The 15,867-nt window shown below is 43.4% G+C and overlaps 1 protein-coding gene across 3 annotated transcripts in view; it reads left to right on the forward strand.

Moving 5' to 3' along the window:
* RAB3B (RAB3B, member RAS oncogene family) overlaps positions 1–15,867 on the forward strand; it is a 72,807-nt gene that overhangs the window by 3,032 nt on the left and 53,908 nt on the right. Inside the window, exon 1 of one of the 3 annotated variants that reach the window (XM_053392454.1) lies at positions 8,561–8,905. The exons of 1 other annotated variant lie outside the window; for it this stretch is intronic. In XM_053392454.1, coding sequence (XP_053248429.1) covers positions 8,876–8,905 — 30 coding nt within the window. In that variant the 5' untranslated portion in view covers positions 8,561–8,875. Of the gene's footprint in view, positions 1–8,560; positions 9,337–15,867 lie in introns of those variants that run through there. One more of the 3 variants, XM_053392455.1, reaches the window with a different exon arrangement.

The following is a 15,867-nucleotide window of genomic DNA, read 5'->3' on the forward strand; positions in this document are numbered from 1 at the left end:
TCTGATGATTTATGTACACAGAATTCCCCTTGTACAGGTATAACTCGTATTGGTTTAGTTGAGTTCCATCCGGGGAAATTCTGTACTTCTGTTTGGTGTGGCATTTCGCTTACCATACCAATGGCATTTAATGGTATTGGTAATAAGGGCATACCTCCCTCTGAATCATCTGGCCCAAGAGAGCAAACAAGGCAATTGGTCCTATTTGTAACATTGGCTACCATCTCAGCTAAGCCTACCCACATATTGTGGTCATGGCGGAATCCATATTTAGCAAATTTGCTCAAATTCAAGGACCCTTCCCCTTCCCAAGGGATCAGGATTAATAATAAAATCATGTTGATGTCTAGTATATGCATTCCTTCCACAAAAGATTACCTTATTGTGATAACAAAAAAATATTAGTCCCAATATAATTCCCCCAGTGACAGAAATGGGGAACCACCAAGACCAAAACATATGTCCCAAGGATCCCCAATGAGTAATATCTCTGATAATTGTTCCACAGGGGGGGCAGTCAATCAATTGTATAAGAGAATCTTCCCGTTTACAATCGCTGGTTCAGACGCTCCTCAAGCTTCAGGCGTGCGCAGGTCAGCCAGCTTCCAGGTTGTGGCTGCAGCAGGCCGGTCGTCTAATGTTGCCCGTGACCTAGCCCGTTCCCCGTAGGGCTAGATACAGGGGTTTTTGGAGAGAGTCAGTTTTAAAGGATTAGAGGGGTCACCTTTGCACGTCCAACTGCCTTCGGACTTCTTCAAACGGGAGTGATGAATCCAGGGGGTCACCTCAGCTACCTTCACCGCTGTTGGAGTAGAGAGCAAGATGGTGTAAGGTCCACGCCACTTAGGTGCAAGTGGATCGCGTTTCCACTCTTTCACCCATACGCTATCGCCAGCCTGGAACTGATGAATCGGCTCGGCAATGCTGCACGGCGTGCGCTCGAGGGCCCACCTGTTAAGAGAAACAAAAACACGGGAGAGAGATTGCACTTGTCCCTGTGTCACATAGTCTCCTATTTGTTTGAGGTCAGCTGGAATATCCTGAACAAAGGAGGGCGGCCTCCCATACAGGAGCTCAAAAGGTGACAACTTAAGTCTTTTTGTGGGTGCGCACCGAACACGAAACAGTGTTATGGGTAACACATCTACCCATCCCAATCCTGTTTCCTGGGTTAATTTTGCCAATTGGGTTTTCAGAGTCCGATTCATTCTTTCAGTTTTCCCTGAACTCTGAGGCCTATATGCTGCATGCAGTCTCCACTTCACTTGTAGGACTCGACATACTTCTTGTACTACTTGATCAATGAACGCTGGCCCATTATCACTTCCAATGCATCTAGGTAATCCAAACCTTGGGATCAATTCAGTGAGGAGTCTCTTAGTTACCTCTCGTGCCTTTTCAGTTCTGGTGGGAAAAGCTTCAACCCATCCGGTAAGAGTATCTACAAACACAAGGAGATACTTGAATCCCTTAGAAGGGACCAGCTCTGTGAAGTCCACAATTAGGCTTTCCATGGGGACGTATCCCACATGTTGGATTCCAGGAGGTTGTACCGGTCCCTGCCTGGGATTGTTTTTAGCACAAAGAACACATTTCTGGGAAATGCAAGTTGCTAATTGTGATAGGTTAATAATATACAACTTCCGACTGAGACTCTCTCTGGTTGCAGTACCGCCAAGGTGAGTAGATTCATGATAATTTCTTACAATTGTACCTGCTAGGTGATGAGGTACATAAATCCTATTGTCTGGCAGGATCATCCAACCGTCCTTCACAATCGCCCCTTCCTGTTCAGCCCACTTCCTCTCTTCTGGGGTATAGTGAGGTTTAACTTCTTCTGGAACTACCTCTGGTATGAGGGCTGCTATAAATCCTCCCACAGGCTTTTGGGCTGCCTCTCGGGCTGCTTTGTCAGCAGCATGATTTCCTCTGGTTATTGGATCCCTTCCACGTCCATGACCTTTGCAGTGCATTACAGCAATCTGTTCTGGAGCCCATACTGCTTCCAACAGGATTTCTACTTCAGGTCCATATTTCAAGGCCTTCCCGTGGGCTCCTATTAGACCTCTTTCTTTCCATAGAGCTCCATGTGCATGCAGGGTTAAGAAGGCATATTTAGAATCAGTATAGATGTTTGCCTTACATCCGGCTGCCAATTGCAGAGCTCTAGTTAAACCTATAAGTTCAGCCTTTTGTGCTGAGGTGCCAGCAGGCAAAGCTTCAGCTTCCACAACTTCCTCATTGGTGACCACAGCATATCCTGCTCGTCTGGCACCCTCATGCAGGTAACTGCTACCATCAGTATAATATACAACATCTGGATTTTTCAATGGTTCATCTTTCAGATCGGGTCTACTGGAATAAACTTCATCCATTATTTGGAGACAATCATGTGATTCTTCATCATCTACCTCTGGTAGGGGCAGCAAAGTTGCTGGATTGAGCATATTCACTACTCGTAGATGAATCCTGGGATTTTCACACAATAGGCCTTGGTATCTAGCCATCCTTGGGTTTGTTAGCCAATAACTACCCTTATATTCCATAAGTGTCAGAACAGCATGAGGTACATTCACATACATCGTCTGGCCAAAGGTAAATTTATCAGCTTCTTTGACAAGGCTTGCAGTGGCCGCTACTGCCCTTAGGCATGGAGGCCATCCTTTTGCTACTGAGTCCAATTGTTTTGACAAATAAGCTACTGGACGGTTCCAACTTCCTAATCTCTGGGTCAGGACTGCCGCTGCAATCCCATTCTGTTCATGTACATACAGCTGAAAGGGTTTTTCCGAATTAGGCAGTCCAAGGGCTGGGGCCTCCATAAGTCGTTGTTTGATAGCTAAAAAGGCTTGTTGCTGCTCAGGTCCCCATACGAATGGGTCCTTTTCTGCACCTCGAGTGCTTTCATGTAAGGGCTTGGCCAGACTGCTGAAATCAGGTATCCATAGTCTACAAAACCCTGCTGTTCCCAGGAATCCTCTGAGTTGTTTCCTTGTGGTAGGTTCCTTAATAAGGCAAATAGCTTCTTTCCTCTCTGGTCTCAATGCTCGTTGTTGGTGTGAGATGTCAAAGCCCAAATATTTGACCTTTTCTAAACATAACTGTGCCTTTTTCTGGGAAACTCGGTAGCCAGCTTCCCAGAGCAAGTGGAGCAGTTCCTCTGTCCCTTCTTTACAGGTATCAAAATCCTTTGCCGCTAGTATAAGGTCATCTACATATTGCAGAACCACCTTTTCTCCAGGTATTGAGGGGTAACTTGTTAAATCTTTCGCCAAGGCAGTACCAAATAAAGTTGGGGAATTTTTGAATCCCTGGGGCAATCTTGTCCAGGTTAGCTGGCCTTTTGTTCCTGTCAAAGGGTCTTCCCACTGGAAGGCAAATATAGGTTGGCTCTGTGGTGCCAGCCGGCAACAGAAGAATGCATCTTTCAAGTCCAATACAGTAAAAAATGTTGCTTCTGGTGGGATCAAACTCAGCAGGGTATATGGGTTTGGTACATTTGGGTGCAAGGTCTCGATAGCCTGGTTTACGAGCCTCAAGTCCTGTACTGGCCTGTATTCATCTGTCCCAGGTTTCCGAACAGGCAAAAGGGGTGTGTTCCATTCTGATTGGCAGGGCTTAAGCAGACCATATTTTAATAGGCGGTCCAAATGTTTCTGGATGCCCTCTGCTGCTCGCCGGGGTAAAGGATATTGCTTTACAGATACAGGGGTAGCCATAGGTTTTAGGGTTACTACAATTGGAGCTATATTCTTAGCCATTCCTGGTGGGCTATTTTCGGCCCATACTCCTGGTGGCACCTGTAGGGTTTGGAGGAGCTTGTTTAATTCTGTATCCAATGTGGGTTGGACTTGCAGGGCTGACATTAGGCGCCATGATTGTTCCTTAGGTACTGAGAGGGTAATTATTCCTGCTGCCTTTGATGGCAGTTTCATTTCTGGACCTTGAGGAGTGAAGGTGATTTGGGCCTGCAATTTGGACAGCATATCTCTACCTAAGAGAGGTATTGGACACTCAGGTATATACAAAAACTGATGGGTTAAACGATGTCCCCCAATCTGGCATTCCAAAGGTTGGAGGAAAGACCTCTTAGCTGACTGACCAGTGGCACTTTTAATGACTACACTTTTGGATGCCTTTTTCTGCAATAGTTCTGGGAGTACTGAGTATTCAGCCCCAGTATCAATCATAAAGTCTATTAAATGGCTCCCTAATTGAATCGTGACCGTGGGCTCCTGGAAGCCTAACTTTATGGAGTCCGGTCGTTCCTAGTCTTGGGTAAAACCCGCCTCTGCCAGTCCAATGAAATTGTCTCTACTCTGTCCTTGTCCAGGTCTCTGATATCTTCCATTTCGGATCATTCCCCGTCCCCGTCCCTGGTTTCTTGGGCCGGAGCCTGGGCCTGGGCCTGGGCGTACTTCTTCCAACCTCAGGGGTTCAGGACACTCCCGCTTCCAATGACCCTCCTTCTTGCAATTCGCACATTGATTCCTTCCCAGTGGTGGATTCCTTCCCCGCCCTCTCCCTCCATTTAAAGGGCGGTAGTCTTGCTTCACTGCTGTGGCTAGCATCACCATCTTTTCCTTCTGCCACTTCTTCTTCTCTTGTTTCTCAGCCTCATCCCTATTCCGATAAACTCGACGTGCAATGGCCATGATTTGGCTCATCAGCATCCCTTCCCATCCTTCTGATTTCTGAATTTTCTTACGAATATCAGAAGCACACTGGGCCACAAATGTAGCAGTAATCATTCTGCTGTTTTCAGGGGCTTCAGGGTCAAAAGGAGTCCATATACGATAGGCTTCCTGCAGCCTCTCTAAAAAGTCTCCCGGACTCTCATTTGGTTTCTGTTCTACTTCTGAGACTTTAGACATATTAGTGGGCTTCTGGCATGCCCTGCGGATACCTTGCACAAGCGTCTGGCGGTAGGTGGTAAGCCTGGCCAGGTGAATTGCATTGTTTGGATCCCAATTAGGATCTTCCAAAGGAAAGTTATCCTGGAGATGACGGTCAATATTAAAAATATTTCCCACTCTAGCCTGCTCACGCAAATATATCTGTGCCTTTTCAATTATGTCTCTTCTTTCCTCAGTGGTGAACAGAGTATTCAGGAGTTGGCGGCAATCTGTCCAAGTAGGACTATGAGTATTTACTATTGAAGTCACCAAGTCCATCATAGCCTGAGGTTTTTCTGCGAAAGATGGGGTGTGTGTTTTCCAATTCATCAGATCCGTAGTTGTGAATGGAATGTACTGGAGGGTCGAAGTTCGAGGTGGCCGTGGTCCGGGTTGCCCGTTAACCAGCACAGGCTCCTCAAGTGCATCAAATACTCTTCTAAGAGGGGCTACTACGTGACCTTTCTCTTCGCTTTGCTCTAGGGGCCTCAAATCATAGGGGATGGTATCTGTCCCAAGGCGTTCTTTTAGCAGCTTTATACGCCTTGCTGTATTGCTTGCTGACCGATCAAGGTCTTCCTGTAACTTCTGTAATAGTTCTCTAGGATTTGGATGTACAGGGGTTTGGGGTGGGCAATTAGTTGGTCCACTAAAGGAGACTGTAGATGGAGTTCTACTGGGACTCACAGGTGGAATAACCACTTCTGCTTGGGCTTTATTATAGGACTCCAAGGCCTCCTGAAGATATTTATCATAATCTATCAAGGAATCAAGTTCTGTGACTCCACCCCCATTATTCGTTCCACTTTCTTGCCTTGGGGTTACAACTGGTGGAGTATTTGGATTAGGCTCCCTTCGATGTGGAGCATAGGGTGGAGGTGGAAGCACCTCTTCCTCTGGTCCCTCAAAAATGGGTTTGAGTTTATTTGGCAAGATTCCTTTCCTAGCTTCGGCTTTTACAGCCAATAATTTGCATCGTTGGACTTTGCATTCCCTTATCCATGGAGGATTTTTATTTAATGTGCTCAGCCAAGAATCTATATATGAAAATTGTTCTGGGCATCCTCCCGTTTCTTTGGCGATGTTAGTCCAAAGTTTGCTTACTAAATTTATATCAAAGGTTCCCTGAGATGGCCATTCAGCATTTTGTTTCGGCCACTCTAATTCACATAACGTTCTCAAGCGCTCTGGCGTCATTTTGACTCCATATGCCCCTGAGAAGGCTTTCTTAAAATTATTTAACATACATTCAAGAGGTGTATTTTCCCCCTTTGAACCTCCAACTCCCATTGTATGGCCCTGTGAAGTATCCACTCAGTCACTTACACACTCGCTTCGTGGGGTTCCTTGCCCAGTGAAGTCGCCTTACTGGGAACCGAAGTACTACCCACTCCACACTCAGGTTGTACTTTCTCACACATACAATGCGCTGGATACTTCACCACACTCTACCTCCCAACCTTTCCCTTTTCCCTACACCAGATCACCATCTGATGTACCCAGCCATGTAGCGTACTCAGTTTCCCCTTACTGAGACGCAGAAGTTTGATCAAGACTTCTCTTCCTCCCAATTAATTGGAGGGCCAAAACCCCTTTGTGCACTTACCCTTAGCGGATCCCTCTTTATTTCTCTGGTTCCCCCCGGTCCGTCGCCGTCGGTGAGCAGGGTATCAGACAGACGAGACTTCTGCGTTCCCCTGGAAAAAATGTTCCAGTGCGCGCTGGGTAAGCAGTTAGTGGTCCTCCCTCTTGTACCCTGCCCAGTAAGGCGAAGGGGCTGCGTTCCAGCAGACCACTTATCCGAGTCACGGCACCATAAAATGTAGCACCCTGCTTGTGGTTAACGCTTAGCTGGAATGAAATATTCAACGCAGCAATAGAGAAATTAAAATAATAATTTATTTGTCAGACAAATAAATGAGAGGCACAGTGGTATATGGTTACCAAGCTCTGGCCTGCCTTCCTGCCCTTATGGCCAGCACTTATATTCCCTCAGCTCAGCCCCCTTGCTCCTCCTTTGGCTGCCTCTGTCCAATCAGCCTGGTTAAAATTCCTATTGGCTGTTTGCTAGAACCAATCATAAAAGATACACCCATTTCCTATTACCTTTTATGGGAGACAAAGAGCTATATTTCCTTCTATTTATAATTGGCAAATAAATAGCCATTAACCTCTACAAGGCACCTTAATTACCAAATAACCTTTTGCCCTAGACTAGGCGCCTTAACTAACATTTCATCTTTTGCCCTATTGCCCTATTCACTCCAAAACAGATGGTGGCTAATTTTATCTTTGGAGGTCATTAAGCAGAGGCTTGACAACCATATATCAGGAGTGCTCCGATGGCGTCTCTCTGTCTGGCAGGGGTCCGGACTCAATGGCCCTCATGGTCTATTCCAACTTCTTCTATGATTCTATAATTTCTTACTTTCTAAATCCTTTGCATAATTACATTTAAGCCAATATATTTCATACATATATAGTTTTTTTAGAAGAAAGGGAACTTAGTAAAAGCTAAGCTAAATTCTAAAGATTCAAAGCAGTTTCAGAGAGAGAGAGAGACCTCTTCCCTTGGCCAGCTGCTGTTTGTATTAGCTCTTGCCCTTTTAACCTTAGGAAGATGTGGCTCAAGTTTAATGGGAGGCATCATAATTAATTACTATTTTTGCAACCTTGATTGTATTCTATAATTTGTATGGTCAGTGTGACCTTTTGTTCCCAGGCTTTAATTTCCTTTTACAACCCTGAGACACTGCTATAAATCAGGGGGCCCTTGATCAAGAAGATAAACAGCTGCCAGAGTATGGTTTCTGCCTGGCATGAGAGATACAAACATTTACAAATATATATTTCTTTAAGGTCATTTTTAGAATACAGGAATCTGATCAAAATATAAGCCTTGATTAAAAATGCAGGCTATGATCAGATGCCTCACAACTTCCGCAGATCACAATTATTTTCCTATTGGGTATGTAAGGCAGAAGAGAGCCTTCTCAGTGGCTGCTCCCAGACTTTGGAACTCCCACTCCAGAGAAGTTAGACTGGCTACTTCTTTGCTGTCTTTCTGCCGGCAGGTGAAGACTTTATACAGACTTTTGGGAATTGATTGCTTTTAATGGAAGAGCTGGTGCTCTGCTGTTTTTATTGTAATTACTGGTATGTTTAAAACAGATTTTATATATGTCTATAGTTTTAATTCCGCCAATGTTTAATTGTATTTTAATGATTGATTTTTAAAATGTTGTTAGCAGTTCTTGTTTTTAGTTGTAAGATGCCTTGAGTCCCGTCAGGGGGAAAAGTGAGAAAGTAAGTAGGTAAGCAAATAATAAGACAGTCTGTCAAGTAACTTGGTCCCGAGCTGTACAGAAAGCAGTATGTGTTATTACCAACACCTTGAACGTGGCTGGATTGCAGATTGGCCCCCATGCAAATCTCGCAAACAAGGCATCAGCTGCAGCCTTAGGACCCACCTCAAGGGTAGCCCTATGCCAGATCATTTCGCTTGTGAAAAACTATTGCCTTAAAAACGTGTTTTTAAGGAAAGTTTTAAAATGTGTGTCATTTTAAAATACTCCTCGTTCACCACCAGGTGGAGGTACCCACTTGCCGGTTGTAGCTGCACGGTATATGTGTGCAAAACTAGCCAACCCTGAAATCATTTTCAGCCTGCTAACTATAGCTAATTCAAACCAGGTTGACCCAGCAAACCAAGACGAATGGAACCAAATCCAGATTAATAATGTTATTTACTCCTCGCATCCTTGTAGAATATTATTTCATTCCCTTCAAAGGCCTTTAAAAAACACACCAAAAAACAAGGAATGATTGTTGTGGGGGTCAACTTGGAATCCACAGCTGGACAACCCACGACCCTCAACTGCTTTAAGTGGGGCCTCCTGACAAGCCCGCGAAGTCCCCAATCCATTTGACCTGCTGCCCCTCTTATCCTCCCTCGGAGGGGGAGAGCGCGAGAGGCGTGTATGGATCTCTACGGAGACAAAGCGAGAAATGCAATACTAAATCTAAGTGAATCAATAAGAAAGGAGGATACGATGGTATGTAAATTAGACGGGCACGTTGAGATGACAGGAGGGGTTGGGATGGATGAGGCTCTGTAGGAGAGAGGGCAACCCGGGCAGCGGCTGAGAGACCCGCCGCGCCCGCCGGTTTCCACTTATTCCGCCCCGCGTGGGGAAGAAGGCGGGAGGCCTGCGGAAGCAGCTCCGCCCCGAGGGTTGTCCTCTGCTGCGCCGGGTGAGAGGATCCGCGGGATGTGTCGCTAAGCCGGACACACGCACGCTCTTCTCCGCCCAGAGGTCCAGGAGCGCGGCTCGGGCTCGGCTGAATCTCCCACCAAGCGCCTCCTGCTCGCCGCTGCTCTTGGCTCCAGCCTCCCTCTCTTTGCGCGCCGAGCGGCTCCGTTCCCTGCGCCGCGCCCCAGGTAAGAAGAGCGCGGAGGAGAGGACGGGACCCACCGGTTCCCCGCGCAACTTTCCCCCGTCGCCCGGCACGCAGGAGGAGGAAGGAGGGCTCAGGGCAGCCGCCTGCTTCGCATCTCCCCTTCCCCGCCACAAAGAGTGAGCCTCGGAAGCCTCGGGATCCTCAGCGCAAGGCGCAACGAGGATTTATATGCGCGCAAATCTCCTAGCGCTCGTGGGAACGGAGGGACGACATTAGAGCCGCAGATTAGCCTTTTTAGTGCTAAGGCTCAACTCTGGAAATTGGACGGCGTGCCTCTGAGTATATGCAGAGGGCTTTTTCTGTAACGTCTATCTCTATCTGAGATTTAGGGGCAGATCTTTCCGGTTAAAATGTTTGATTTCCAGACAGACCTGCCTCCCGGGTTTATTGAGGGTATCTTATTAATTTAATTAATAACAAACAAACAGGGAGAAGTGGAGAGGGTTCCTCGGTCTTTCTCCTTGCCTTAGTAGCCCAGCACAGTATAAAACCTATTGGAGGAGACCAATCAGGAAATGATTTTTTACAGAATCAGTCTAGGTTTGATTTCTTTCTGCATCGTTTTTCTTTGTTTTGGATAAAATAGATCAAATTTTAAAATAGCCCTGTCAACAATTGTGTATATGTGTGTGCACATAAACACATACACACAGTCAAGGATGGTGCTAAGCCTTTAGCACCTGAGTGATGGTTGACAGCCACTTGCAGTATGCTTTCTTACCTTTTGCATCATCTCATTCACTGGAAATGTGTAACAGTTTTCTAGAAAAATAGTCAAGTGTAATAGGTTATGCTTCAAATATAGCCAATGCATTTCGCTCTGCTGGTCATATAGATTTTTGCCATTTCTTGGTTTATCAGAATTAATAAGTGAATTGCTATACCTGGCTTCATTAACACACACACTCACACTAAATTATTTGAAATCCCAGAGTTTTGCATTAAATTATGCTCTTCTAATTGGGGCCTTGCTTGTTTTTCAGAATCTCTTCTTACAGATTATTCATGGCGTATTTGACTGCAGTTCATATTTTAACTTCATTTATAATAGAAAAATACTATGGGTCTTGCCTGATGCATGTATGCTGTTAGCAGTGTATGAATGGAAACAGTAAGAAATATTGTGAGTATGTAAGCAATATTGATGCAAAACTAATCTCAGGAGTAAAATTTGAGCTATCTTTCCAGGATAGTAGGATTGCCACGTTAAATTTTAAAAAACAGTGGACAGCTACAGCTTAGAGCTGGGAAGATTTTTGTGGAGCTTGTGTTCTGATAGAGGGCATAGCTTTACAGTTTGAACTAAGCTGAGTGGAGGAGGGTGAGTGATCAAAATCTAGTGAATGTATTTGAAAATATATTCCATTTGAGAGAGAGAGAGAGAGAGAGAGAGAGAGAGTGTATGGATATATATTACCTTAAAGTTACCAGGGCTGTGAAGTTAAATCAATAAAATAATGGAGGTTCATATGGGGGAATCTCTTAATATTACACCAAAACATCCAGGCTTTGCAAAACACAGAAACAAAACCTGTAGCTAGAAAATCCAGAGAATGTATTAAGAGTATATTGTGGTTATCATGGCATTAAACAAATGAGAGTTTCAAAAAAAGATTATGCTGAAGAACAGCCTATCTGTGTGTCTATAACTTTGGTGGAATTTTTGGGGAAGGTTTCGGATGTTAATTGGAAGGGAGGCAAGCACCCGACTGTGGAATCAGGGTATAGAGCAACGTGGAATGAGGAAATAAGCTTGAAGGGAGTGGGCATTGATCTCAGCCGATATGTGGCAACTGGGATCCAGAGAAGCTTGGTCACCTAGTGACAGTATTTGTGGACAAAAAGTCCCTAGTAGGAATTCTGCCACAAATTTTGTAAAATAATTAACTGAATTGCAAAGGCAAAGATGGTGGATGATATGGTGCCAACTTAGGAAAAATGGAGGAACATTAGTGAAATGCTGCTTGAGTTGAAGGAAGGATGATCTGCAGGGAGGATTTTTGCTGTTGCTTCTCTTGCCTAGTTTTGCATTAATTTTCTCATAGTAAAAAGGCAAAATTATAAGGAATAACGAAGTTATATTGTATTTTTATTTGTTATCAGGCCTTCTATATGCTAATTTTGTTTTTAACTAATGCTATTCTATACCGATGATTTCTATGCAACCCAACGTGTCACTATCACACCAGCTGCAATGTCTCAATATTAAAAATGATCAACCTGCAGGTATCTTACCCACCACCTCTAAAATTATTAAACCATATTAAACCAATATTGAAACTTGAAATACTTTGTATTATAATATGGGGGTGGGGTGGAGAGGAGGATTTAAAGATCTGTCTCATCTTACACATGAGAAAGACACCAAAGCACATGATAGGAGCATAAGAAAACACAATCTGTGTTGGAGATCTTGGTTAGTAAATTCCTTTAGGCTGGTGGGTACCAGATACAGGGCATTTTCTGTGTTGGCCCATGACCTATGGCATTCAGTCAACCAATGAAAAGTTAGGCAGGCATATTGAAGACATGTCTGCATTTGGTTTTTATATAGGGAAGCTGGACAGTAGGGGCTATTGTCCCTAGTTGATTTTATTGTTTAAATGTAATGACTTTTTGTTTTGTTGTTGTTTTAACTGTTTTGATGAATTTATGGATTATACACTGCTTTGTGTATTGATTGTCCTAGCAAGAGGAATAGAAGTCGTTTAAATGATGATGATGAGAGCCCTGCTAGATCAGGCCAAAGGCTCATCTAGTCTAACATCCAGTTCTCACAGTGGTCAACCTGATGCCTATAAGAAACCCACAGGCAGGACATGAGCACAACAGCGTTCTCCCAGTCATGTTCTCCAGCAACTTGTATTCAGAGGCGTAAAGCTCTTCTCCTTTAGAGAAGGAACTCTCAGATATGAAACCCTCTATTTGCAGTTTTGAATCAGTATACACCAGGAAGGGTTCATTCTACACAAGTGCTATTTCTGCACATTTAAAGCTGCTTATGGTCAGAATGCGGCTCTGTCAGTTCCAGTGGTCCCTGGGCAGGGGCAATAAACTCAAAAGACTGTGGAGGTTTCAAATTTCTCCCACCACAAATGTCTGTAGGTCAGGAAAATTATACTTCAGAATCTTTGTTTAGAAAAACTGGGCAGATAGAAAGAATCTCCTTTTGCTAGACGGAAAAGTACTTGTGCTTCTAGATTGACCTTGGTGCAATCACTAGTCTCCCCAAAAGCTGTTGGGTGAGAGAGATTTATAATAAGGATTTAAACTAGATTACTGTAAATGGCAGGTAATCCAATTTTATAATCAACTCTGTCTGGTGGTTGTAACAAAGCTGGAAGCTCTCTGCTTTAAAATACTTTTGGATCTGTTATACATTACCCTCCAAAATGATATATATTAAGAATGAGTTATTGACAAATCCTTTTATTGATTATTAGTTGCCTCTAAACCAGGAGTACGAAACCTGTGGCTCTTCAGATTTTATTTTATTTATTTTTACATTTATATCACACCTTTCCTCCAAGAAGCAAAAGTTGGTGTACATGGTTCTCTGTCTCTCTACATTATCCTTACAACAACCCTGTAAGGCAGGTTGTGCTGAGAGTGAGTGACTGGCCCAAAGTCACCCAGTGAGTTTCATGGCGGAGTGGGAATTTGAACCCTGGTCTCCTAGGTCTTACTCCAACCCCCTTAGCTGCTACACCACACTCCCAACTCCCATCCACTCCAGTCAGCACGGTCATGGGTCGGAGATCATGGGAGCTGGAGTCCAGGAACATCTGGAAAGCCACAAGCTCCCCATCCTTACTCAGCTGTAGAAGAAAACTCTGTGGGGTACACATCAGGATCACAATCTGGGGAAGAGCTTCCCTATACTTAAATGTAAACGAGCCTTTTTCCTTGTGAAAGGGCATGCTGGGTGCTAATATTTCTTGCAGAATTCTTAGCATCTGCCTTCTTCCAACGCATTCCAAAATTTCAGACTCCTAAGATCATATAGCAGAATCATAGTCAAAAGATGGGAAACAGTCAGCCTCAGGAATTATGCGCTGACACCTGTAAACAGCAAATTCGTATGTCCATTTTGAGGTCATCCTCCTCAGTTCATGTCAACTATTTTTCTCTGTAGATGAAATGCAGAAGTAGCAGTCCAGTTGGGAGCTGTGTGAAAGAATCTGCACCACTGATCACACACATAGACCAGTGATTTGTGCTTGTGGCAACATATAAATTTGAAGTTGCTGTCTTAATTTGAACTAGTGAGCACTGCCTCAATAAGTAAATGTAACCAAAGCCAAAATGAGATTTATGAGTTTCTTTCATCCTGGAATGCAAAGACATACTGCTTAGGGTTTTTTGTTGCGGGGTGTGTGTGTGTGTGTGTGTCGTACTTGCAGTTGTTATTGCTGCTTTATTGTAATTTTATTTTAGTTCTTGTGATTTATGTGAAAATTGTTCAGTTTGGTTGTGTTTAAAATGTTTTATGTATTGTTTATTACTACTTTTGTTATGTTGTACTTACATAGTTTTTATGTTGTAAGCTGCCTTGAGCATGGTTTGAATTGTGGAAAGGCGGCATGCAAATTAAATTATATATGTATGTATGTTATGTATTCTCAGCTCTGCTTTGGACCTGACCTCTCTGCTGCTCTTCTTCTTTCTGTGTGATTAGGCTGATAGTGAGCACAACAGCACATTATTTGTTTGCGGCAAGAGAAAATGTGTTGATACGCCAGAGACTGAACCCTTGGTATAATTTGTTTATATCAGCTGCCCTCTTGTACAGAAATACAGAATGTCAAATGCATAATGCATCTTATGACTCACAGTTGTACCACAAAACAGTCTGGGCAGTGATTTTATTTCTCTGATCAGTTTCTATTTTTATTTTTATATATAGCTAGGATATGTGTTTCATATTAGACAGACCCACTAGCCTGTAATTGGGGGGAGGGGTCAGATTGTTGGTTGAATTCTTAATAGTTGATACTGATCATTATATAAAGGACTGTTGCAGCACTCGTGGCTGCTCACCCCAGCCACATATTCACAATGGACCATAGCTCAGGGCTCAAGCACAAGCTTCGCATGCAGTAGTTCCCTAGAGTAGCATCAGTCACTGGGTGCAGCATGGATGTACTGTAGATAAGTAGAATTCATATGGATGCTGGCAGGTGAACATTCTGTGTCTGAGTAGTCAGTAAACAATTAGTATTGTCTGACTTGCATAGAATCATCCCTACACTGGGATCTCCCTAAATCTGGAATGGGGAATTTGTGGCCTTCCAAATGTTGTTGGGCTCCCACTCCCATCAGCCCTGGCCAGCCTGGCCAATGGTCAGGGATGAGGGGTGGACAAATCAGTTATTTTTGCTTTTCAAAGTTTCTCATTTTAAATTAGGTTCTCCACATTTCCATAGCAATCTCTGTAATACTTTTTTTTTTAATCCTCATGAAAATCTGTCAGCATTTTAGTGTGAATTTCTCTCAATAAACACATTTTTGTATGCAGCTTTGACCAATAGACACGTTTCCAACCAATTTAAATTTCCCAGACATAGCCAGTATTCAGCCCTTGTAAACAGTGTCCGGGCAGAAATTGCTGGAATGTCTGGGAAAATCTGTACATATAGCAGCCCATGTTGGCAGTGTAGATTTTTGTGAATTTAATAAAAAAAAGCTCAACAACTAAAGCTCAACAACTTAATACAATGCATTTTTGTATGCTATTTTCACTAATGTGCATTTCCTCCTAATAGATACATTATTGTTTGTATTATTTGGCTGGAGAACTGCATCTCAAAATTCCAAAACGTGTGAATTTTTAAGGATAGCTGTGTTTTAGTTCACATATTGGTTCTGGAGGCTAGTCAGGAATCAGGGAGTTATAATCCAACAACATTAGGAGGACTGCCAAGTTCCCACCTCTGCCCTAAATAAAGGAGGAAGGTTATATAAATCTAATAAGTAAGTAAGTACCATAAGTATTCAGAGACGTGCAAGTAATAATAACAGAAGCAAGCACCTAGTATTGTACATAGAAACTCCACATATATTCAGGCAAGCTCTGGGATTAGGGAATGGAAAAGACAGAAATCCTACCAACCTGGATTGTTGTTTTTTTGACAACCCTCTTTTCAGACTTTTCTCTGCAACTGTGATTAAAACAACAACAACTATTCCATATTCTGAATTCTAGGCTGACCATTGCATATAGATTCCGAACTATATACAGGCCTGACTATTTGAATAGTTGCCATTTGAAGCCATTGTTTCAAGCCAGGAACTGTTGCCAGATGAAAAGAGGTGAAGACCATAGGGAGCAGATTTCTCAGGGGTATCCCGTTATAGTCTGCTTAACAATGCGTGTAAACATTTTGTGGGTACATATTCATGCATTTTTAGTGTGTACAGTACTGGTGCAAAAGATGGGAGGGGAATATTATTCCTTTACTGCTTAACCCTTTTATTAGTTTACATTTACATTTATTAATTTAAACTATCT

This window comes from Podarcis raffonei, chromosome 6 (assembly GCF_027172205.1).
Source record: "Podarcis raffonei isolate rPodRaf1 chromosome 6, rPodRaf1.pri, whole genome shotgun sequence".
NCBI lineage: Eukaryota > Metazoa > Chordata > Lepidosauria > Squamata > Lacertidae > Podarcis > Podarcis raffonei.